Consider the following 27,193-nt stretch of genomic DNA (forward strand, 5'->3'; position numbering starts at 1 on the left):
ATTAGAAAAGCAATAATAACAAACTAGACATGTACATTTCCTGAAGAGAATGTGAGTGGAGCTTGCCATGTCAAAACTCATCCCCGAGCTTATGGAGGAGATAACTGGATACATGTCACACAGTTCCCCTCATTGTGCTGAACGTTTTGATATGTCACATGTATATGCTGCAGTAATTTTTCAATTCCACTTATTTTGGCTGTTGGATCGTAACGGTGTACACGTGACACAGTTCTCCTCATTGTGCTGAGTGTTTGGATATGTCACATATCTTTATTGCAGTAATTTCTATTCATTACACCCGGTATTAGATAGATAGATAGATAGATAGATAGATAGATAGATAGATAGATAGATAGATAGATAGATAGATAGATAGATAGATAGATAGATAGATAGATAGATAGATTTTTTTTTATTGTGAAGCAAACAACAAATAGGACAAAATAACATCCTAAATAAGTCCCTGCTGCTGAAGAACATCCCCACAGCATGATGCTGCCACCACCATGTTTCACTGTGAGGATGGTGTTCTTGGGGTGATGGGATGTGTTGGGTTTGCGCCAGACATAGCGTTTTCCTTGGCGGCCGAGAAGTTCGATTTTAGTCTCATGTGACCAGAGTCAGATGCCCACATGTCTTTTGGCAAACTCAAAACGTGCCTTCTTATTTTTAACACTAAGTAATGGCTTTTTTCTGGCCACTCTTCCATTAAGCCCAGCTCTATGGAGTGTACGGCTTATTGTGATCCCATGCACAGATACACCAGTCTCTGCTGTGGAACTCTGCAGCTCCTTCTGGGTTACCTTTGGTCTCTGTGCTGCCTCTCTGATTAATGCCCTCCTTGCCCGGTCTGTGAGTTTTGGTGGGCGGCCCTCTCTTGGCAGGTTTGTTGTGGTACCATGTTCTTTCCATTTGAAGATGATGGATTTGATGGTGCTCCGGGGGATCATCAAAACATTTGGATATTTTTTTTATAACCCAACCCTGACTTGTACTTCTCAACAACTTTGTCCCTGACTTGTTTGGAGAGCTCCTTGGTCTTCATTGTGTGATGCCTCTTGCTTAGTGGTGTTGCAGCCTCTGGGGCCTTTCAGAAAAGGTGTGTTTATACTGACAGATCATGTGACACTTAGACTGTACACAGGTGGACTTCATTGCACTAATTATGTGACTTCTGAAGGTAATTGGTTGCACTAGAACTTTTGACTGGCTTCATAGCAAAGGGGGTGAAGACATGCCAATTTTCAGATTTTTAATTTTTAAAAATTCTTTCTTTATATATATTTTTCTCATTTCACTTCACCAACTTAGACTATTTTGTGCAGATCCATCACATAAAATTCAGATTAAAAAAAATTTTTAAATTACAGGTTATAATGTAACAAAACATGAAAAATGCCGGGGGGGGTGAATACTTTTGCAAGGCACTGTATTTACATTATTACACCATTTCTTTCTCCAAAACTGAGACAGAATGAAATAAAAGGTGTTGAGAGTCATAATGAATGCTAATCTTCCTAAAACAACTGTGAGGTGTGTGTTCTGTAAGAAATGATCCAGTAATAAAGAAATATCACTAAGTATTGATGTTTTTGGTGTTGTGAAAATTAATTCAAAGGATCTGGAGCCTCATTTATCAAACTTTGTGTGGATTCCAGGAGTTTAAAAAAAAACAAAAAAACCACGTAATGAGATTTCATCTCTCTGGTGTCTGAGTCGGTCATTCTTGTGTCCCAGCCTCTCCTTTCTGCTCTCATCCCTTTATTCCACCGTTCAGTAGTTTCGTGTATTCTCTCCCTCTCCTGAAATGATCTGTTAACAGACACACAGTCATTAAATACTGTTAGTAATTATTAAATACTATTCACCAAAAACACCACTCTCAGTAAATTCCTCCCATCTGCTGTGAGTCTGGTGAATAAAAATCAGTTTAAAGTCTGGATTTAATGAAACTGTCCAGGATTTCCATCACACTCTGAGACTGGAGGAATTCACTGTTACAGAGTCAGAGCATCAAATGTAATGCTGAGTGTTCAGATAAATGTTTAAAACTCTCAATAATCTGATGTTTAAACAGTGAAGTGTTCTCTCTCAGTGATGATGTGAGATTACTGAATAAAATGTGGAACGATTCTGACAGTAAAAGTGTCATTTATAGGTGATGATTATATTTCTTCTGTGGAAGTGTCCATGCAGTGACAGTGGTGTCTAATCAGGGTGATGTGGATCTTATTCTGGTTACAGCACACAGTCATGTGATCTCTGATGTCACACTGATGCATGTCTCTGATACTTACAGGGGGACGTTCGTTGAGCTCAATTTCTTCCTTCATGCGCTGGTTTTTCACACACAGAAACCTGATCACCAGCAACACCACCAGCACCACCACCACCACCAGCACCAACAGCACCACTGTCACTATCAAGCCAATCACCCACACTGGTATATTCTTCTGCTGTGCGTTCTGATCTGTTTCACACACACACACACACACACACACACACACACACACGCGCACCATGTTTGTTACTGGTGTTATCAGTAGCTCATGACAAAAATACACTTACACTGTAGATTAAAAACAGAACTGTACTTCTGACATCTTTAATCATTTCCTGTCATCTGATGTCATTTCCTCCTGCTGTGACTGACAAATGTAACTAAAGTGTACAATTCAGTCCAGAAATTATGAATTGATGAGTATTTTTCTTCACTAACTCTCTGAGGCCAACAGGAGAAGCTTTAGATTATTATTATGTGTAACATTATTTAGTTTTATTTGTGTACATTAAGTTTTTTTTTTTGGTCAGGTGTAAATATGGAAATTCTATTTAATTTAATTAAAATTTTTGAATCTGGAATGATTTACAGGAGTGTTTTAAATTCTCAGATTTTACTGGACACTGTCAGGAAGCCCCGCCTCCTTCCCCTCATCCTCCTTCCTCAATTCAATTTATTTGTATAGCGCTTTAAACAATGGACATTGGCTCAAAGGAGCTTTCCAGAAATATAGAAACATAAAATAACAAAATGAAAAAGTTAAATGAATATATATCCCTAATGAGCAAGCCAGAGGCAACTCCCATCTCCTACCACCCCCCAGTGGGCACTCCCACTTTCTGTATGAAAACAAAAATACTATTTAAATAAATAGTTAAACAGGTTTAAGATTAAATAAATGCCAAATCCAACACTTTACAAAAAATGTAATAATAACACTAAGATTGTCATGTATTTTTAGACTGTCAGTTCTGGCTAACTGTGATTTTGTAAAATTATAGATCATTAAAGATAATCAATTCTTTCCTTAGCACTGGCTATGTGCCTAAATTATTTAAAGCAGCGTTTATCAAACCCCTGATTAAAAAACCTGACCTCAATTCCTGTCAGCTGTCCAACTACGGGCCAGTATCAAATTGTCTTACTGTCTGGATGTTCCAGTAGGAGCAGAAACAAGCTCCAGTTAGTCCAGAATGCAGCAGCTAGAGTCCTAACCAGAACCAGAAGATATGAACACATCACTCCTATTTTATCCACACTACACTGATTATAAAATCCTGTTACTGACCTATGAAGCACTAAATGGTCTCGCAGTACCTGACAGTATGGACAGTCAAGCAGCACAAGGCATAAGCAGAATGAAGTAAAGTGTGCTTACGGCTCTCCATCACAGATTTGCCAGAGGAATTAAATGAGGACATCTCTCCCAAATTGGACTGAACCCTTGCAGTGACTCAGAGTCACGAAATTTTATATTTCAATTTTTAAATATATTTAAATATTTTTTCAGCAGATAGTGAAGACAGCTGAGAAGATCATCAGAGTCTCTCTCCCCTCTATCACACACACTCTTACACACCCCTCACACACACTCTCACACACCCCACACACACACTCTCACACACCCCTCACACACACTCTTACACACCCCACACACCCCTCACACACACTCTTACACACCCCACACACCCCTCACACACACTCTTACACACCCCTCACACACACTCTTACACACCCCACACACCCCTCACACACACTCTTACACACCCCACACACCCCTCACACACACTCTTACACACCCCACACACCCCTCACACACACTCTTACACACCCCTCACACACACTCTTACACACCCCACACACCCCTCACACACACTCTTACACACCCCACACACCCCTCACACACACTCTTACACACCCCACACACCCCTCACACACACTCTTACACACCCCTCACACACACTCTTACACACCCCACACACCCCTCACACACACTCTTACACACCCCTCACACACACTCTTACACACCCGACACACCCCTCACACACACTCTTACACACCCGACACACCCCTCACACACACTCTTACACACCCGACACACCCCTCACACACACTCTGACACACCCCTCACACACATCCTTACTCACCCCTCACTCACACTCTTACACACCCGACACTCTCCTCACACACACTCTTACACACTCTTACACACCCCTCACACACACTCGTACACACCCGACACACCCCTCACACACACTCTGACACACCCGACACACCCCTCACACACACTCTGACACACCCGACACACACACTCTGACACACCCGACACACCCCTCACACACACTCTTACACACCCGACACACCCCTCACACACACTCTTACACACCCGACACACCCCTCACACACACTCTTACACACCCGACACACCCCTCACACACACTCTTACACACCCGACACACCCCTCACACACACTCTTACACACCCGACACACCCCTCACACACACGACACACCCCTCACACACACTCTTACACACCCGACACACCCCTCACACACACTCTTACACACCCGACACACCCCTCACACACACTCTTACACACCCGACACACCCCTCACACACACCCGACACACCCCTCACACACACTCTTACACACCCGACAGACCCCTCACACACACTCTTACACACCCGACACACCCCTCACACACACTCTTACACACCCCTCACACACACTCTTACACACCCCTCACACACACTCTTACACACCCGACAGACCCCTCACACACACTCTTACACACCCGACACACCCCTCACACACACTCTTACACACCCGACACACCCCTCACACACACTCTTACACACCCCACACACCCCTCACACACACTCTTACACACCCGACACACCCATCACACACACTCTTACACACCCCTCACACACACTCTTACACACCCCACACACCCCTCACACACACTCTTACACACCCCACACACCCCTCAAACACACTCTTACACACCCCTCACACACACTCTTACACACCACACACACCCCTCACACACACCACACACACACCACACACACACTCTTACACACCCCTCACACACACTCTTACACACCCCACACACCCCACACACCCCTCACAAACACTCTTACCCCACACACCCCTCACACACACTCTTACACACCCGACACACCCATCACACACACTCTTACACACCCCACACACCCCTCACACACACACTCTTACACACCCGACACACCCCTCACACACACTCTTACACACCCCACACACCCCTCACACACACTCTTACACCCCTCACACACTCACCCCACACACCCCTCACACACACTCTTACACACCCCACACACACACTCTTACACACCCCACACACCCCTCACACACACTCTTACACACCCCACACACCCCTCACACACACTCTTACACACCCCACACACCCCTCACACACACTCTTACACACCCCCCACACCCCTCACACACACACTCTTACACACCCCACACACCCCTCACACACACACTCTTACAAACCCCACACACCCCTCACACACACACTCTTACACACCCCACACCCCTCACACACACACTCTTACAAACCCCACACACCCCTCACACACACTCTTACACACCCCACACACCCCTAACACAAACTCTTACCCCACACACCCCTCACACACACTCTTACCCCACACACCCCTCACACACACTCTTACACACCCCTCACACACACTCTTACAAACCCCACACACCCCTAACACAAACTCTTACCCCACACACCCCTCACACACACTCTTACCCCACACACCCCTCACACACACTCTTACACACCCCTCACACACACTCTTACACACCCCTCACACACACTCTTACACACCCCTCACACACACTCTTACACACCCCACACACCCCTCACACACACACTCTTACACACCCCACACACCCCTCAAACACACTCTTACACACCCCTCACACACACTCTTACACACCACACACACCCCTCACACACACCACACACACACCACACACACACCCTTACACACCCCTCACACACACTCTTACACACCCTACACACCCCTCACACACACTCTTACCCCACACACCCCTCACACACACTCTTACACACCCCACACACCCCTCACACACACACTCTTACACACCCCTCACACACACTCTTACACACCCCACACACCCCTCACACACACTCTTACCCCACACACCCCTCACACACACTCTTACCCCACACACCCCTCACACACACTCTTACACACCCCTCACACACACTTACACACCCCACACACCCCTCCCACACACTTACACACCCCACACACCCCTCCCACACACTCTTACCCCACACACCCCTCACACACACACTCTTACACACCACACACACCCCTCACACACAACACACACAACCCTCACACACACTCTTACACAACCCTCACACACACTCTCACACAGCCCACACACCCCTCACACACACTCTTACACACCCCTCACACACACTCTTACACACCCCACACACCCCTCACACACACTCTTACACACCCCACACACCCCTCACACACACTCTTACACACCCCACACACCCCTCACACACACTCTTACACACCACACACACCCCTCACACACACCACACACACCCCTCACACACACTCTTACACACCCCTCACACACACTCTTACACACCCCACACACCCCTCACACACACACTTACACACCCGACACACCGCTCACCCACACTCTTACACACCCCACACACCCCACAGACACACTCCACACACCCCTCACACCCACTCTTACACACCCCACACACCCCTCACACACACCTCACACACACTCTTACACACCCCACACACACACTCTTACACACCCCTTACATACACGCTTACACACCCCACATACCCCTCACACACACTCTTACCCCACACACCCCTCACACACACTCTTACACACCCCTCACACACACTCTTACACACCCCACACACCCCCCCCACCCACTCTTTCACACCCCCCCCACACAACCCTCACACACACTCTTACACACCCCACACACCCCTCACACACACTCTTACACACCCCACACACCCCTCACACACTCTCACACACCCCTCACACACACTCTTACACACCCCACACACCCCTCACACACACTCTTACACACCCCTCACACACACTTTCACACACCCACTCTCACACCCCACACACCCCTCATACACTCTCTTACACACCCCACACACCCCTCACACACACTCTCACACACCCCACACACACTCTCACATACCCCACACACCCCTCACACACACTCTCACACACCCCACACACCCCTCACACACACTCTCACACACCCCTCACACACACTCTCACACAACCCACACACTCTTATACACCCCACGCACGCCTCAGACACACCCCACACACCCCTCAGACACACCCCACACACCCCTCACACACACTCTTACACACCCCTCACACCCCTCACACACCCCACACACCCCTCACACACACTCCACACACACACTCTCACATACCCCACACACCCCTCACACACACCACACACCCCTCACACACACTCTTATACACCCCACACACCCCTCTCACACACCTCACACACCCCTCAGACACACCCCACACACCCCTCACACACCCCACACACCCCTCACACACCCCACACACACCTCACACCCCTCACACACACCCCTCACACACTCTCTTACACACCCCTCACACACACTCTTACACACGCCTCACAGCCTTCACACACACTCTTACACACTGTTACACACCCCTCACACACACTCTTACACACCCCACACGCCCCTCACACACACACTCTTACACACCCCACACACACACTCTTACACACCCCACACACCCCTCAAACACACTCTTACACACCCCACACACACACACCTCACACACCCCTCACACACACTCTTACACACCCGTAACCTCAAGCCAAAGTGGAGAAAAACCAAATTAGAAGTTTTTAGAATTGTGTATAAAGACAGTCTGGGTATTGGGATGAAATCCTTGGACCCATTGTCATACCCTACGCTGGTGCAGAGGGTCCTAGTTTCCTCCTGGTGCACGATAATGCCCGGCCTCATGTGGCAAGAGAATGCAGGAATTGATACCATTGAATGCTCGCCTGACCTAAATCCAATAGAACACCTTTGGGACATGTTTCTGTCCATCCGATGCCGCCAGTTCGCACCTCAGACTGTCCAGGAGCTCACTGATGGCCTGGTCCAGATCTGGCAGGAAAAACCCCAGGACATCATCCGTTGTCTCATTAAGAGCATGCCTGGACATTGTTTAGGACATTTTGAGTTGCTGCAATGAAATTTCAGCAAAATGGACTAGCCTGCTGCATCATTTTTTCACTTTGATTTTTGGGGTGTCTTTTAATTCAGCCCTCTGTAGGTTGATAATTTTCATTTACATCAGATGATATGGCATCCTTTCGTTCCTCACACATTACCAGGTCCATATCAGTATAGATATCCAGCATGATATTTTTCTCTATTGATATCTGATTTTTTTTAGCAGGGTGGGATATATTAGGCAGCAAGTGAACATTTTGTCCTCAAAATTGATGTTAGAAGCAGGTAAAATGGATAAGTGTAAGGATTTGAGCGAGTTTGACCAAAAGGACAAATTGTGATGGCTAGACCACTGGATCAGAGTATCTCCAAAACTGCAGCTCTTGTGAGGTGTTCCCGGTCTGCAGTGGTCCAAGGAAGGAACAGTGGTGAAACGGACACAGGGTCATGGTCAAGGCTCATTGATGCATGTGGGGAGAGAAGGCTGGCCTGTGTGATCCGATCCAACAGACGAGCTACTGTTTCTCAGATTGCTGAAGAAGTTAATGCTGGTTCTGACAGAAAGGGGTCAGAATACAGTGCAGGACAGTTTGTTGTGTATGGGGCCACATAGCCGCAGACCGGTCAGGATGCCCATGCTGACCCCTGTGCACCACCAAAAGTACCAACAATGGGCATGTGAACATTAGAACTGGACCACAGAGCAATGGAAGAAAGTGGGTTTGTGGGATGTGGTGGACAAACAAGTCCGATCCATGGAGACCCCACCTTGCAACAGGATTTAAAGGATCTGCTGCTAACAAAATCAGATTAGACGTGTCACAGACGTGATAATCACACAGCATGTGGAGAGATCACACTTCAACAGACTGCAGACCAAGTCAAACACCAGACCATGAGACAAGTCCAGAAGGATAATTATATTTCTATAATCTCTGACATTTCTATGGATTATATTTTTATATCTTATTGTTTGGTCTTTAAAACATGTTCTGATTTTATAAAGCAGGGTAATGGTGATGTGATGTGATTTAATTAAAGTCAAGATCAGATGCTAAAATCAGACTGTTAGCCGTTATCACACCATCACTAACATAAAACTGGACTCAATGTTTCCCATCATTCAGTTTATTCTGATAAATGTTGAATTTTACACACTGACACAAATCACACTGAATACGTACCTTTCACTGAAACTGAGTAAATATGAAGGTTCTCGTTAATCTCCGTGTCTCTGACGATGTAAACTCCCTCATCAGTGGACTTTACTCCTCTCAGTGTAAGGAGTGTGTTAGTGAGTGATGTTCTCGGTGTGTATTCATCTGTACAGTTTAGGGAACCTCCATCCACTCTGCAGATCTGTACACCATGTGAAGAGGAGTTTTCACCCGTACAGATCACCTCCACCTGGTCTGATACGTGCAAATCCAGCTGCAGATCTTCACCAGGATTTATCTGAACTGATGATGTGATGGCTGAGGAGAAAAAACACCAGGAATCTTAACTGGATGTAAATGTGTTATAACACATTAAACCTAAATCAGTGAGAGTTTATAAACTATAGATCAGTAAAGACACTTACACTCGATGAGGAGAAGCACATCATTAACGTCTCTTCCATCACAATGACACGTGTACATGTTCCTCTTACTGTAATCAACTGCAGTGATGGTGAGGGTGAGATCTCCCTTTAGATACTGACCATGGGACATTTTAAATCCCTCTGCTGACCTACAGGATGTCTGACCACACCGAGCCACTACATAATCTGAGTCAGTGGACAGAGACCATGTGGCCTCATCAGAACATGTCTGTTCACAGGGCAGAGCAGCAGTCTGGTTAAACTCCACCTTTACAGTGACACCTGATACAGGAACTGAAAGAGAGGAGAAGATAAACAGAATAAAATGTAAATCTAAACAAAAAAACAACAAAAACAAACAACGCATCTTAATATGCTCTACCCCTGGTTGGAGTAGTGCTGCTGTGGATGGATCTGTGTGGACAGCCTGTGACCCAGGGGACTGCTGTTAATAGAACCACTTGGAGACTGTCTCTGAACTGCTGTTGCATCAGTTAGCTTTCAGCAGGAATTACTGTTAAGTCTATAATATATAATATATCTCATAAACTACACTGAGCTATTAGTTCCTCAAGAGCTCTCAGCTGCTGTTATAGAAAGGACATTATCAACATTTACATGATTTACTGTCCAGTGTCACCCAAATGAGGATGGGTTCCCTTCTGAGCCTGGTTCCTCTCAAAGTTTCTTCCTCAGATCATCTCTTGCTCAGTAGGGATAAATTTTATTTTCTGTAGATAACTGATCTTACTGTTTCTGATCATTAGGAATAAATATTAATTTAAACTTTATGGGTGGGAAAGAGTGGCAGGCATGGTTTGCAAATGAAATGTGTCTGCAAGAGTGAAGGGGAAAATTGGCAAGACAGTAGTGAGACCAGTTATGTTGTATGGTTTGGAGACAATAGCATTTACAAAAAGACAGGAGGTAGGGCTAGAGGTGCAGAATGGAAGATCCTGCAGTTTGCGTTGGGAGTGATGAGGATTGAGAGGATTAGAAATGAGTATATAAGAGGGACAGCACAGGTGGGGCGGTTTGGAAACAAAGTGAGAGAGGTGAAATTGAGATGGTCTGGGCATGTGCAAAGTGTAATGTCACAACATCATCCAGCCCACCAGAGGGAGCCCTCACCTGAATACTAACCCCTCTGGGTTCACTTCCTGGTAGCACACTAGGATATAAGCAGCATGCTAACCAACATTCTTTGCGAAGTAACGTTGCCGTGTCACTTACCAAGCCTTGGATTACTCCCTTTCTTGTATGGACTATTGTGTATGGACTTTTGCCTGTTTATCCTCTCATTTACGAGTTTTGGTTTATGTTTTGGTTTTGTCGCTAGTGTTATTTGGTTTTCCATTTTTTTGACTTCTGCACTGCTAAAGGTTTACGAGTTGTTCCTGCTGTCTTCTTCCATAAATCTGCAAATGGATTCTATCCGACCTGCCTCTGACGAGTCATCACAGGTTACTTCGCCATCTGAGAATCCAGCGGATTTACAGGCAGCAATATGGCGCCAGGGGATGATTATCCGTGCCTACCAAGCCAAAGTGGAGACGCTTAAAGCTACCAACCAGCAGCTACAACAACAAGCCCACCACGCTGCTACCACTTCGGCTCCCACACCGCAACCACACCATGAACTACCATGTTTCGCTCTCCCCGAAAAGTTTGATGGATCAGCCGACTGCTGCCGTGGTTTCCTCTGCCAAATGTGACAACTTTTTCACCCAACAACCAGAGACTTACAGGAGTGACTATCAGGTGTGCATTCATGCTTTCTCTGCTGATGGGTAAAGCATTAGCTTGGGCTTCAGTGGTGTGGGACTCAGACCCCCAAGTTAAGTCTTCAGCCAGCTATCTCACAGGGTTAATTCGCGAGGTGTTCGAGTACCCGGCTGGAAGCAAAGACATCTCAGTGCAACTACTGGAGCTATGCCAAGGGTCTGAATCAGCTGCAGAGTACGTCATTAAGTTCCGCACGCTTGCTGCACAGTCTGGCTGGAATTCTACGGCGTTGTTGGCAGTTTTCCATGAGGGTTTAACTCCAGCACTTCAAGCAGAGATGGCCTGCAAGGACTCTAATGTCTCGTTATCACAGTATATCTCTACCACCATTAGACTGGATAACCTTCATCGTCAACATGGTCCACCTCCTGCCCCCCCTCACTCAGTAACTCGCTAATGACATGAAATTCACAGCCTTGCTGAAGTCCCTGAACCTATGCAATTAGGCCAAACTCGCATTACGACCGAGGAACGTCAAAGACGTTATCATCAGCAGCTCTGCTATTACTGCAGTCAACCAGGCCACCAAGTCTACCAGTGCCCCGAGAGGTCTACCACATCTCCCCCTAGACATTGATGGGGCACCAGCTTACCAGGTCCATGCCCTCCTGAACTCCCGTCATGTCGGCCGCCGACTGCAGTATTTGGTGGACTGGGAGGGGTGCGACCCAGAGGAGCGTTGCTGGGTAGAATCTGCTGACATCCTCGATCCCTTCTTAATTGAGGAGTTCCACCGCACCTTCCCTAACAGGCCTGGCCCACGCCCCAGAGGGTGCCCACATCGACGAACACCAGGAGGTGTTCTTAGAGGGGGGGGGGTTCTGTAATGTCACAACATCATCCAGCCCACCAGAGGGAGCCCTCACCTGAATACTAACCCCTCTGGGTTCACTTCCTGGTAGCACAATAGGATATAAGCAGCATGCTAACCAGCATTCTTTGCGAAGTAACGTTGCCGTGTGACTTACCAAGACTTGGATTACTCCCTTTCTTGTATGGACTATTGTGTATGGACTTTCTCCTGTTTATCCTCTCATTTACGAGTTTTGGTTTATGTTTTGGTTTTGTCGCTAGTGTTATTTGGTTTTCCATTTTTTTGACTTCTGCACTGCTAAAGGTTTACAAGTTGTTCCTGCTGTCTTCTTCCATAAATCTGCAAATGGATTCTATCCGACCTGCCTCTGACGAGTCATCACACAGAGGTGGGATATGGATTATATTGGGGGAAAAATGCTGAGGATGGAACCGCTGAGAAAGAGGAGAAGAGGAAGGCTAAGGAGGAGGTTTATGACTTCTAAAGGGCGCAGCTGAAAGCAGAAGATTCGTCCTAACCGCTCCACAGACGACGCCATCAACACATTTCTCCATCTGGCCCTCACACACCTGGACTGTAAGGACTCCTACATTCGAATGCTGTTCATAGATTTCAGTTCAGCATTCAACACGATCATCCCTCAGCAGCTGATTGAGAACCTGCTGGGCCTGAACACCTCTCTCTGCAACTGGATCCTGGATTTCCTGACTGGGAGACCTCAATCAGTCCGGATCGGGAACAGTATCTCCAGCACCATCACACTGAGCACTGGAGCTCCTCAGGGCTGTGTGCTCAGTCCACTGCTGTTCACTCTCCTGACTCACAACTGTGCAGCAATGCACAGCTCCAACCACATCATCAAGTTCGCCAATGTCGTGTCAACTGTGGTGGGTCTCATCAGTAAGAATGATGAGTCAGCATACAGAGAGGAGCTGCAACAACTAGCAGCCTGGTGCAGAGCCAACAACCTGTCTCTGAACGTCAACAAGACTAAAGAGATGGTGGTTGACTTCAGGAGAGCACAGAGTGACCATTCTCCGCTGTTCATTGACGGATCCTCGGTGGAGATCGTCAAGAGACTCCATCACCAAGAAAGCCCAGCAGTGCCTCTACTTCCTGAGGAGGCTGAGGAAAGCCCATCTCCCTTCCCCCATCCTGACTGTGTTACAGAGTGACCATGGAGAGCGTCCTGAGCAGCTGCATCACTGCCTGGTTTGGGAACTGCACCGTCTCGGATCGCAAAACCCTTCAGCGGATAGTGAGGACAGTTGAAAAGATTATCAGAGTCTCTCTTCCCTCTATCACAGACATTTACACTGCACGCTGCATCCGCAAAGCTAATAGCATTGTGGCTGACCCCACACACCCCTCACACACACTCTTACACACTCCTGCCATCTGGAAAGTGGTACCGGAGCATTCGGGCCTCACAACCAGACTGTAACAGTTTCTTTCCTCAAGCGATCAGGCTCCTCAACACCCAGGACTGAACTGTTCTACACTCACACACACACACTCTCACTCAGGACTGAACTGTTCTACACTCTCTCACACACACACACACACACACACACACACACACACACACACACTCTCACTCAGGACTGAACTGTTCTACACTCTCACACACACACTCTCACAGGACTGAACTGTTCTACACTCTCTCACACACACACACACTCTCACAGGACTGAACTGTTCTACACTCTCTCACACACACACACACTCACTCAGGACTGAACAGTATATCAACTCTCTGTCTCACACACAGATACACACACACACACACTCTCTCTCTCGACTGTGTGGACACACACACACAATTTATATTGTTCATTACTTATTGCACTACCTCTACCTGTCATCCGCTGCTATAGTTATATTTATGTTTATTTCTATTTGCACTACCTCTACCGCTGCTGTTGTATTTTTTTGTACATTTCATTTTATGTTATTTTATTTCACTTACATTCCATTACACATGTTCTTTTCTTTCTTTTTCGGCGCTAAGTGTCTTGTGTTTTTTGTGTTGTCTTTCTTGTATTTATTGTCTTTTGCACTGTCTTGTCTATGCTCTGTTTGCACCTAGCTGCACACTGTGCACTTTATGTGGCTAAGACAAACTTCTGTCCTAGCTCTGTGGTGGTGTTTTTCTTGTGTTGAACTCTTTGTTGTTGTATGTTTCTGTAGCACCAGGTCCTGGAGAAACGGTGTTTCATTTCACTATGTACTGCATCAGCTATATGTGGTTGAAATGACAATAAAAGCTTCTTGAATCTTGAATCTAAAGGGTAAGTTGCAAACACTCAGCTTTTCTAGGCTCCTTGCAGAATGTTCAGTAATTAATCCTGTTGTTAGCAATCATTTTACCTGTCATAAGTGTAGGTTAGTTAGCCTTTTGACAGATTACCAAAGTGACCCAGCTCTCTGTTCCTAGCTCTATCTTTCAGTGGATTACCAGCTTTCTGATAGATAGGCAACAGGTAGTGAAACTCGGGAAATCCACTGCTCTTCTCCCTTTACACAAATGACTGCACCTCTACAGATCCATCTGTCAAGCTCCTGAAGTTTGCGGACAACACTATAGTCATTGGCCTCATCAAGGATGGTGATGAGTCTGCTTGCAGGCAAGCGGTTGAGCAGCTGGCTGTCTGGTATAGTCTCAACCACCTGGAGCTCAACACTCAAAATAGTGGAGATGAGAGTGGACTTCAGGAGGAACACCCCTGTACCCCCCCCACTCACCATCATAAACAGTACTGCAAGAACAGTGGAATCATTCAGTTTCCTGGGCACCACCATCTCTCAGGACCTGAAGTGGGACACTCACATTGACTCCATTGTCAAAAAGGCCCAACAAAGATTGTACTTCCTTCGGCAGCTGAGGAAGTTCAACCTGCCACAGGAGCTGGACCAAGATGGCGCCGGTGAGGTCGGCTACCGTCACGACTGCTCCGACCCCGCTTTCTTTGTTTTTGTTTTTTAAGTTAACGTACAGTACTTTTGAACCGGCAAATTCTTCTAAATGGAGTGCACTGAGTATGATAGAGATATTCTTATTTCTATTGGTGTACAATGTACTCACAATTCGACGTTTTTAACCCCCGGATCAAAGCTGGCCGAGTGAGATCCTGAGGGAGAACAAAAAGGACATGACCCAAAGCGGCGGCCCCAAGGGAAAAGAACCGGCGTCAAGAACAGGCTGAGAGCCCGTACACACCGCACACCTCTGCCTAGCATTCTGCTCGCCAACGTCCAGTCGCTGGAGAACAAGCTCAATGATCTCAGGGCCAGGGTAAAGTTCCAGAGAGACATCCCGGACTGCAATCTCCTCTGCTTCACCGAGACATGGCTGAACCCAGCAGTGCCGGACCACACCATCCAGCCGGCCGAGTTCTTCTCGGTTCACTGCATGGACAGCACACTGGAATCGGGGAAGTCAAGAGGAGGCGGTGTGTGTTTAATGGTGAACAGCAGCTGGTGCAACAGCGTGAGCATTGTTCCTCTCACACGCTCCTGCACACCCAACCTGGAACTATTAACCATCAAATGTCATCCTTTTTATCTTCCTCGGGAGTTTACATTGGTCATAGACATATGCCGTTTATATTCCACCTCAAGCGGACACAGACACTGTTTTATGTGAGCTGCATGAAGCAGTCACACAACACTGTTTGGGAAGTCTGACCACGCTGCCATCTTCCTCATGCCAAAATATAAACAAAGGCTCAAGCAGGAAGTTCAGGTTCAGAGGGAGGTCTCACGCTGAACAGACCAATTGGTGGCCGCTCTACAGGATGCTCTGGATGACGCAGACTGGGACATGTTCCGGCGCAGCTCTGATGACATCAATGTGTTTCCAGAAGCAGTTGTGGGATTCATCGGGAAACTAGCAGATGATACTGTGCAGAAAACCACAATCGGAACGTTTCCCAATCAGAAGCCATGGGTGGATAAGACCATCCGCGACGCTCTGAGATCTCACACAGCTGCCTACAACGTGGGACTTGCATCGGGTGACATGACCTCATTCAAGGCTGCATCATACAATGTGCAGAAAGCGGTGAAGGAGGCGAAGCAGCGCTACAGGAGAAAACTAGAGTCACAGCTCCAACAGAGTGACTCTAGGAGCCTGTGGCAGGGATTAAGGACAAAGCTACAGCTAATGCTAATGGCTGCAGACAGGAAGAGAATGCCAACACCAATGCATTCATCATCTCTGAGCATGACATGAGGAGAGCCTTCAGGAGAGTGAACACCAGGAAAGCAGCAGAACCAGACGGAATCTCAGGTCGAATACTCAGAGCCTGCACTGACCAGCTAGCACCTTTGTTCACAGACACATTCAACCTCTCCTTAACCCAGTCGGCAATCCCCACGTGCTTCAAAGAGTCCATCATTGTTCCTGTCCCAAAGAAACCCCATCCTGCTTCCCTCAACGACTATCGCCCTGTAGCCTTGACCTCAGTAGTGATGAAGTGCTTTGAGTGGCTGGACAGAGACTTCATCGCTTCACTACCAGACACACTGGATCCACTACAGTTTGCCTACTGCCTGAACCGCTCAATCGACAATGCCATTTCCCACCTCCTTCACACATCACTCACTCACCTGGGCATTAGAAAGGGGAATTATGTTAGAATGCTGTTTGTCGACTACAGTTCAGCATTTAACACTATAATCCTCTCCACACTCACCATCAAGCTGGAGCACCTGGGAGTCAGCCCATCTCTTTGTCAGTGGATCTCCAATTTCCTAACTGGCAGACCAGAGGCAGTAAGGATGGGGAGACATGTCTCAGCCTCAATCACCCTCAGCACTCAGGGTTGTGTTCTGAACCCCCTGCTGTACTCTTTGTACACTTCTGACTGCATGGACACTACCAACTCCACCATCATCATCAAGTTTGCTGACTTACACACCCCACACACCCCTCACACACACTCTTCACCCTCCTGCCATCTGGAAAGAGGTACTGGAGCATTCTTTCCTCAAGCCATCAGGCTCCTAAACACCCAGGACTGAACTGTACAAAACTCTCTCTCACACTCGCACAGACTGTCACCTGTGTGGAAAGACTCACACTATAATGTTCACTACTTATTTGCACTACCTCAACTGCTGTTATGATGTTTCAACCACTGCTATAATGTTAACCTCTCATTTGCTGCTACTGCATTTTGGCACAATCCACACTGTCATGCTGCTATATCTATGTTACAAACATATATGCTATTAGATACCTGTATTTTGTCCTTGCTCTGTTTGCACCTAGTTGCACATGTTGTAGTTTATGTGGCTAGAACAAACTTCTGTCCTATCTCTGTGTTGTTGTTTCTGTTGTTTGTAATTATATGTTGTATGTTTCTGTAGCACCAGGTCCTGGAGAAACATTGTTTCATTTCACTATGTACTGCATCAGCTGTGGTTGTAATGACAAAGCTTCTTGACTTGACTTCTGACTCTGCACTCAGGTAAACACGCATTGTGCTCTTTTACTATCTGACTCAGAGCTTTACGCTTAACGTTTGATTAATATCTATTGCCATGGCTTCCAGGGGCGATTCTAGAATTTTCATTTACGGGGAGGTCAGCCCCCAGTGAGGGTAATCAATCAATTAATTAATTAATTGATTAATTGACACACACACACACACACACACACACACACAAACGCTTGTCCTTTGATCCTCACTCTGCGATGCCGCGGTCTGCGGATTGAAGAACGCGCTGAAAGACGTGGAGGAGCCGAAGAGCCGCCATTTTCATATGAAATTTAAAGGGGACTGAGGAGAGCACTAATTTGTGTAGAGTTTATGGAGAATCACAGAATTTTAGGAGGGCTGAGTAGAAAATGGCCTAGCGACGCCCATGGTGGCATCATAATGGTGGCATAGAGGTGGATTAATTCAGGAAGGACACCAGTGAAGGCCTAGGTGTGAAATGCATGGCCTGCCATTGATATAAATATACAGTTGAAAACAAAATTATTAACCCCCTATAAAATCTTATTATTTTTCAAATAATTCCCAAGTGCTGTTTAACGGAGAGAAGATTTTTTCAACACAGCATTTTTAAACATTATAGTTTATTTAGGAAGCTTGGAGTGTTTGTAATACAAACAGAAACAAAATTATAACCAATAATAAAAAAGTCTACAGGTCAAAATTATTATCCCTCTGATGTTAATAGTCAGTAGTGTATCCCTTTTTTTGATAACGGCCTTTAGTCGTTTGTTGTAGTAATCAAAAACAAGTTTCAAGCATGTCTCCTGAGGAGTGGCAGCCCATTCCTCCTTAGCCAATCTCTCAAGATCCTCCAGATTTGTTGGTCTTCTGGCATGAACTCTGGACTTTAGTGTGCCCCACAGATTTTCTATTGGATTTAAGTCTGGGCTTTGTGCAGGCCAGTCAAGGACGTTCACTTTGCTCCTTTGTAGGTAGTTCTTCACCAGAAGTGAGGTATGCTTTGGGTCGTCATCATGCTGGAAGACAAAACGTCGACTCAGACCAAGTTTTGTTGCAGACTGTCTGAGGTTGTCTCTCAAAATCTTCTCATAGTCTTCCTTTTTCATGGTTCCTTCAACCCTGACGAGATTCCCAGTTCCAAATGCACTGAAACATCCCCACAGCATTATACTCCCACCGCCATGTTTCACTGTGGGAACGGTGTTCTTTGGGTTGAAAGCCTCTCCCTTCTTTATCCAAACATAGGCAACATCTCTATGGCCAAAGAGCTCAAGTTTTGTCTCATCTGACCAAAGGACATGTCTCCAGTATACATCATTTTTCCCCAGGTTGTCCTTAGCAATCTTCAGTCTAGCTTGTAGGTGTCTTCTTCAGAAGTGGAGTCTTTCTTTGTCGGCAACCTCACAGTCCATTCCTGTCTTCATTGATACATCAATCCCAGACTTTGCTAAGTCATTCACTAGTGCCCTGGCAGTTCTTGGGTCTTTAGAAACCTCTGTCACTAGTTTTCTTCCCAAAGTTTTTGAAATCTTTCACTTCCTGCCTCTGCCAGTCTTGTTCTCCACTATGTGGGTCTCTTTAAACTTCTTGATAACACTTCTCACGGCAGTTCTTGACACTTGAAAACGCTTTGATAAACGTGTATATCCTTCTCCTCCTTTGTGAGCATGAACAATTCTTTTTCTCAAGCCTAAACTAATTTCTTTTGTCTTTGCCATGATGGTACATATTATTTTGCTTAACTGGGTTAATTAGGCAAGAAATTGGACAACAGTGGTTTGTTCTGTAGCCAATCAAACAAATAATTACTTAAGGAGGCTAATAATTTTGACCTTAGCAATTTTTTCATTTTTAAAAATAATTTTATTTCAGCCAAACTAAAAGACTTTCTCTAGAAGAAAAATATAATAGGAAATACTGTGAAAAAATCCCTTGCTCTTTTAAACATCACTTGGGAAATATTTGAAAAAGAATTACAATATCACAGGGGGGCTAATAATTTTGTCTTCAGCTGTATACAATACAATCTTTATTTTTATAGCACATTTAAAACAACAACCATTGACCAAAGTGCTTTCCAGGCAACATTAAAACACAGAAAAATAAAATCACAAGGTCAGTATAATCCTAAACACTCTAGTCAGTATTAAAAGTCACACTAAAAAGATAAGACTTCAAGCTCGACTTAAAAGCATCTACAGAAGTAGAAGATTTAACGTGCATAGAAAGAGGGTTCCATAAGCGTGGAACAGCCAACCGAAAAAGCCCCATCACCCTTTGATCTCATGTTTCATGAATTATGATAGGGTATTAAAAGATTGGAAATATATTTTGGTGCAATACCATGCAGTGCTTTAAAAACCATTAACATAAATGTAAACATTTATAGTGTGAACTATAGTTCTTCCTCGATTTTGTCACCGAGGCTGTAAAAAAATGACTGGCTTAATCATTTAAGGATTAACTTAAAGTGACAGTCATCAGTGAATATTTAAAGTCTGTTTATGAAATAGATTCATAGGCATTCAGTGTATGTGAGCTTAAAGGGAGCACACTGTGCTTTGGCACTGCAGTCATTTTTTTTTGATTAAACAATATTACATTATATTTAAAGGAAAAGGTTTTGCAACAGAAATAATTATTGTACCCTTTAAGCTCATCTTACAATAAAATGAAATCAAAAAAGTACAGCAGACTAAAACTACTAACCATAAATTTATAATATTCTGGATTTTAAAACACAAATCAGTAAGTCCTGTGACATACCATATTAGTACAGCATGCAGTCTTATGCAGTCTTTTGATTTAACTGTAACTGTATTTCCCACATACAAGTTCCAAGTTAAACTATGCAAAATCCTATTCATTGAACTTTTAATTTAATTTTGCACAGCTGTAATACCTAGCCAATATAAGTGCATAAACTTCTGAAAAATGTGCATTTATGAAACTCTTTTTCTGGTCTAAGTTTTCAGAGAGCTTTCAAAATGGCTGCCAAAGAGTGAGAACAGGTATCCATATCCGAGTCTGCAGTTGTCAGATTGTCTTTAAATTACAGGAAGTATGCAGTAACAACCACATCAATTGGTTAAGATATCAAGTAGGATAATACTTAAAGCTTGAAGATAGTACTGTGCTTAATGGGTACATTTACCCTATGTATGTAACTGTTAATTCCTCAGTAGGGATATGACCTAAGAATCTATCCTCAGCTAGCTAGTTTCTTTATGTAGATTATAGACGAGCTCTATACTGTAGGGATTGTAGCTAACTAGCAATCTAAGTCTGTTAAATTCTATGTTAATCAGTAGTAATGCAGTAAATACATATAACTTAGTGCCGGTCCCAAACCCAGATAAAATGGAAGGGCTGTGTTAGGAAGGGGGTAAAACCTGTGCCAAATCAGATATTATCAGATATCCGAACAAGAAGCAGCTGTACTTGTAGTTCAAGTACAACAACAACGTGAAAACGTGTTTCCGATTCAGGTTCTGCTCTAAAATATCATCTCTGGTACTGTTACTGTCACCAGGGGGAACCAAAAAGTACTGACGCTTTCACCGTCATCAATTACATTTACATTTCTGGCATTTGGGAGATACTACACTGCTGTTATTTGGCCTGTATTTGCATATGGAACCTGATTGGCTCTTGTATTTGATGATGCAGTAACACTCAGGTTTGTTTCTTACAGAAAAGTATCAAAACCACTGAAGTAGGAATTTTCACACTTTGACTCTGAACACTCAAATTAACTCCTGAAAAAGTTACACCATGTTTAATAGAAGTGTGGAAGACTGTACGAGGGACTGACTGAGCCCAGTGTGAGCAGTGAGACTGTACGAGGGACTGACTGAGCCCAGTGTGAGCAGTGAGACTGTACGAGGGACTGACTGAGCCCAGTGTGAGCAGTGAGACTGTACGAGGGACTGACTGAGCCCAGTGTGAGCAATGAGACTGTACGAGGGACTGACTGAGCCCAGTGTGAACAGTGAGACTAATCACACTCACCTGTGATGAAGGTGAGGATGAGGAAAAGCAGGAGGAGGTGAGGAACCCTGCAGGACTTCATCTCTCAGACACAACATCACCTTCAACACTGAACAGGTGAGAACAGGTGAGGAGTTAACCAGGTACATAAACACAATAATGACAGTGAGAGAGAATAAGAATAATATGTAGAGACAGAACACACACACACACACACACACACTGCAGCTGTGACAGCTTGGTGAGGGGTGAGATTTTACTGAGATTCATTAACATTTACTTGCAACTTGTTCTTTCATAAAATGAAGCAATAGGTATAAAACCTGTCAATAGTGGTTTAGGTCTGGAGACATGCTTGGTCAGTCCATCACCTTTACCCTCAGCTTCTTTAGAAAGGCAGTGGTCATCTTGGAGGTGCGTTTGGGGTTGTTATCATGTTGGAATACTGCCCTGTGTCCCAGTCTCTGAAGGGAGGGGATCGTGCTCTGCTTCAGTATGTCACAGTACATGTTGGCATTCATGGTTCCCTCAATGAACTGTAGCTCCCCAGTGCCGGCAGCAGTCATGCAGGCCCAGACCATGACACTCCCACCACCATGCTTGACTGTAGACAAGACACACTTGTCTTTGTACTCCTCACCTGGTTGCCACCACACACGCTTGATGCCATCTGAACCAAATAAGTTTATCCTGGTCTCATCGGACCACAGGACATGGTTCCAGTATTCCACGTCCTTAGTCTGCTTGTCTTCAGTAAACTGTATGCAGGCTTTCTTGTGCATCATCTTTAGTAGAGGCTTCCTTCTGGGACGACAGCCATGCAGACCAATTTGATGCAGTGTGCAGCAAATTTAACACACCTGCTCCCCATTCACACCTGAGACCTTGTAACACTAACGAGTCACATGACACCAGGGAGGGTAAACGGCTAATTGGGCCCAATTTGGACATTTCCACTTAGGGGTGGAGTCACTTTTGTTGCCAACAGTTTAGACATTAATGTCTGTGTGTTGAGTTATTTTGAGGGGACAGTAAATTTACACTGTTATACAGGCTGGACACTCACTACTGTACATTGGAGCAGAGGGGCATTTCTTCAGTGTTGTCACATGAAAAGATATAATAAAATATTTACAAAAATGTCAGGGGTGTACTCACTTCTGTGAGATACTGTATATATAGAGTCACCCAGAAAAATGTCTACACATTCCAGGGAAAGAAACTTTTGTATAAATATTTATTACTAAATTTATTGCTATACATTATAGACTGATATATATGATGATATTATGATAATATTATTAATATTATACTAACATAATATAGATCATACTGTTTTTCTTTTCCTGAAGTGTATATACATTTTTGGTTGACTCTGCATATATAAATTGTGAACATGAAGCCATATTTTTTTTAAAATAAATTAACAAAGGGGAAAGAGCCTCTAGTGGACATAGTCTAGTACTGCAGGAGTCAGGCCAAAACCATGTCTAGTCTGTTATCAGTATGGACTGATAAATGTAAAAATTTGTTGTGAGCCTTTTGAGCATCACAAAATCATAAAACTAGGCAAACTTACTCACAACCAGTTGTTCTTTCTATGAAAAATGTTTTGATACATTAGGACTTTCCACTGTTAAGATATAAGAACATTAATCTTCTTCTATTATGTCCTTATTTAAATCCTCACCATAGCAACATCATTCACAATATCACAAATTCCTTCACAGTTTCACATCAGCCATGTCCTGACATTATTCTGACTGATTCTGAACCAAATCAGGAGAAAGTAAGGGACAAAATATTACAGATTTCAAAAAGTGACACACTTCCTGCTGCCAGTTGGTGGCGCTATGACCGAGACTCACAGTTGTCATATCAGTGTGATCAGCTTTCAATGCTTAACATAATCCTAAGGTTTCATGTAGATCACTTAATGTACACAGAAGTTATTAGCCACTTCCTGTTTCGTTTTATTCGCCATAAGTTTAAGGGCTTCTCACGGCTGAACCGTTTGAGATCAAAAATCCCTCATCAACTTACATTATCAATGTCGAGATCATATTAGCCTGGGTTTGGTGGCGGTTATAATAATATCTTGAGATCATATTAGCCTGGGTTTGGTGGCAGTTGTATCAATGTCTTGAGATCATATTAGCCTGGGTTTGGTGCCGGTTGTATCAGTGTCTTGAGATCATATTAGCCTGGGTTTGGTGGCAGTTATAATAATATCTTGAGATCATATTAGCCTGGGTTTGGTGGCGGTTGTATCAGTGTCTTGAGATCATATTAGCCTGGGTTTGGTGGCGGTTGTATCAGTGTCTTGAGATCATATTAGCCTGGGTTTGGTGGCGGTTGTATTAATATCTTGAGATCATATTAGCCTGGGTTTGGTGGCGGTTGTATCAGTGTCTTGAGATCATATTAGCCTGGGTTTGGTGGCGGTTGTATCAATGTCTTGAGATCATATTAGCCTGGGTTTGGTGGCGGTTATAATAATATCTTGAGATCATATTAGCCTGGGTTTGGTGGCGGTTGTATCAGTGTCTTGAGATCATATTAGCCTGGGTTTGGTGGCGGTTATAATAATATCTTGAGATCATATTAGCCTGGGTTTGGTGGCGGTTGTATCAATGTCTTGAGATCATATTAGCCTGGGTTTGGTGGCGGTTGTATCAGTGTCTTGAGATCATATTAGCCTGGGTTTGGTGGCGGTTGTATCAGTGTCTTGAGATCATATTAGCCTGGGTTTGGTGGCGGTTGTATCAATGTCTTGAGATCATATTAGCCTGGGTTTGGTGGCGGTTATAATAATATCTTGAGATCATATTAGCCTGGGTTTGGTGGCGGTTGTATCAGTGTCTTGAGATCATATTAGCCTGGGTTTGGTGGCGGTTATAATAATATCTTGAGATCATATTAGCCTGGGTTTGGTGGCGGTTGTATCAGTGTCTTGAGATCATATTAGCCTGGGTTTGGTGGCGGTTGTATCAGTGTCTTGAGATCATATTAGCCTGGGTTTGGTGGCGGTTATAATAATGTCTTGAGATCATATTAGCCAGGGTTTGGTGGCGGTTGTATCAATTCCCTAGGAGGAGTATTTCACATTCCATTGGGGCGTTTTGCAAACAACTCAAAATACCTCACTTCCTGTGGATTAGCCTTAATGACATGCAGTGTGAAAGTTGTTCAGTTCAGTGAGATCTAAGTGTGGACCAAGTTCTACATGGATACGTGCAAGTGTGTATCAGCTATGCAGCAAGATGTTCCAGGGGGCTCTGTAACGGGTGTGTGCCACGCCCAGGGCCGAGCCACGGTGACATCCTAATGGCCGCAGATTCCAACCTGTCTGCTGATTTTCAAGAGTTTTTCAGCATGTTAAGACCCACAAAAGTGCCCAGGTGATTGAAAAAAATAAATAAATAAATAATAATAATAATAATCCTTAGAAGAAGAAGAGGGCACTCTGCACTGCTAGTGCTTGGGCCCTAATTATTATTATTATTATTATTATTATTATTATTATTATTATTATTATAATAATAATAATAAGAAGAAGAATGTTTTTCTATAGAACACTGTTCAGAGCCACATCCTGTCTGTGTTTTTTCCCTCAGCAGCCATTTCCCAGAAACTTTTCATGAGAGTTTATTAAAAGTGCACTCTGTATTAACACTAAATTATTAACACAATAAACTCATCTCAGTCATTTAACCTCTAATATCTGTATAATATTTATGTATTTTAATATCTGTAATGAACTCACCGTGTGAAGTTTGAAGACTTTTTTTGCTGTAGTTCTGTTATGGTATTGACAAACATAACAGATGAAGTGTCTGAGAGGAGGATGCTGAAACTTCTCAGTATCTGTCTCACCCCCTGCATGCGATGCTGGAGTTCTACTGAAGCAGGTTCAGATGAAGACAGAGACCACAGAAGACAACAGGAGGTCCTGCCCGTAACCATCTCTATAACTCCTCCCCTTTCAGTAGGGAGCAGAGCTGACACAATCAACACCGACTGCATCACTGTCTTATTATTATACCATGTACAATATCACATCATCCACAATATGTTCTTAGTTCCCCAGCACCTTTTATTGTACTTTTTGTATACATTTTGTATATATAGAATGTTTTATTTATATTTACTTCTGAGTAATCTGAAGAAGTCTCTGGCAAAAGAATAACCTTCTCTTCTCTTCTCTTCTCTTCTCTTCTCTTCTCTTCTCTTCTCTTCTCTTCTGGCTGTACTAAAAAACTAACTTTTATTATTTATTTTTCTAAGTGTTTGAAATAAACATTTGTGTGTAAAAACGATGCTCTCAAATGAACTGATATAGTTGCACCCCTCTACAGTGGGAGCAAACTTGTGATTAAGTTTAGATGCAAACGATAAATCTAGAGCAGATATCATTTCACTGCGTTAAACACCGTCAATTATTGGAAAAATGAAAGTTCCAGACTCTGTGGCTTTCTCAGTTTGATTGGCTTTTGTATGATGAGGAGGAAAAATGTGATGATCTGTAAGTACCGTAGTAGAAAAGCAAGCTTAGCCACTAAAATAGATTTTGTGTCAGTCTCAAACATGAAAATCTCACAGTGCACTCAGACAACACGCATCCTGTCACAAGAGTGTAATGGCTTCAAGCAAAGACCCTGAGGAACCTGCCATCATGAGATGTGAGCTTCCTGTAAAAACGAACACAGCATATTATATCACAAAAGGAGGAAGTGAGTTTCTCTCAGATGAAGCCGCTAATTATGCTGAAGAACCATGTGAAGAACCATGCTAGTAAGCACCATGATATCAAGAGACATGTTTTAGTATAATTTATATGACTGATTAAAATTGACATGAAATTTGCTTCTGTACTGTCAGTGAATGTTTGGATAGATAGATAGAATTTCTAGTGGGAAATTTCCAAAGGTAACGTAA

The 27,193-nt window shown here is 44.3% G+C and overlaps 1 protein-coding gene across 1 annotated transcript; it reads right to left on the minus strand.

The window, feature by feature from the left end:
* Positions 1–1,371: 1,371 nt before the first annotated feature.
* On the minus strand, positions 1,372–26,236 carry LOC131356528 (uncharacterized). The gene is made up of 6 exons (XM_058395619.1): positions 26,022–26,236; positions 22,277–22,364; positions 10,199–10,492; positions 9,801–10,091; positions 2,301–2,473; positions 1,372–1,815 (listed from the first exon to the last, which is right to left on the minus strand). Exons 2-6 carry the CDS (start codon positions 22,335–22,337, stop codon positions 1,777–1,779), a joined length of 858 nt encoding a protein of 285 aa, XP_058251602.1. The 5' UTR covers positions 22,338–22,364; positions 26,022–26,236; the 3' UTR covers positions 1,372–1,776.
* Positions 26,237–27,193: the final 957 nt, after the last annotated feature.

Source organism: Hemibagrus wyckioides, linkage group LG07 (genome assembly GCF_019097595.1).
Source record: "Hemibagrus wyckioides isolate EC202008001 linkage group LG07, SWU_Hwy_1.0, whole genome shotgun sequence".
Lineage (NCBI taxonomy): Eukaryota > Metazoa > Chordata > Actinopteri > Siluriformes > Bagridae > Hemibagrus > Hemibagrus wyckioides.

Excerpts from the sequence above, each read along its gene's own strand:
- LOC131356528 (XM_058395619.1), bottom strand. The coding sequence starts at position 22,337 with ATGAAGTCCTGCAGGGTTCCTCACCTCCTCCTGCTTTTCCTCATCCTC. Across the intron at positions 10,092-10,198 it reads TGTGCTTCTCCTCATCGAGT|CCATCACATCATCAGTTCAG; the intron begins GTAAGTGTCTTT and ends TTTTCTCCTCAG. Across the intron at positions 1,816-2,300 it reads AGCTCAACGAACGTCCCCCT|ATCATTTCAGGAGAGGGAGA; the intron begins GTAAGTATCAGA and ends GTCTGTTAACAG.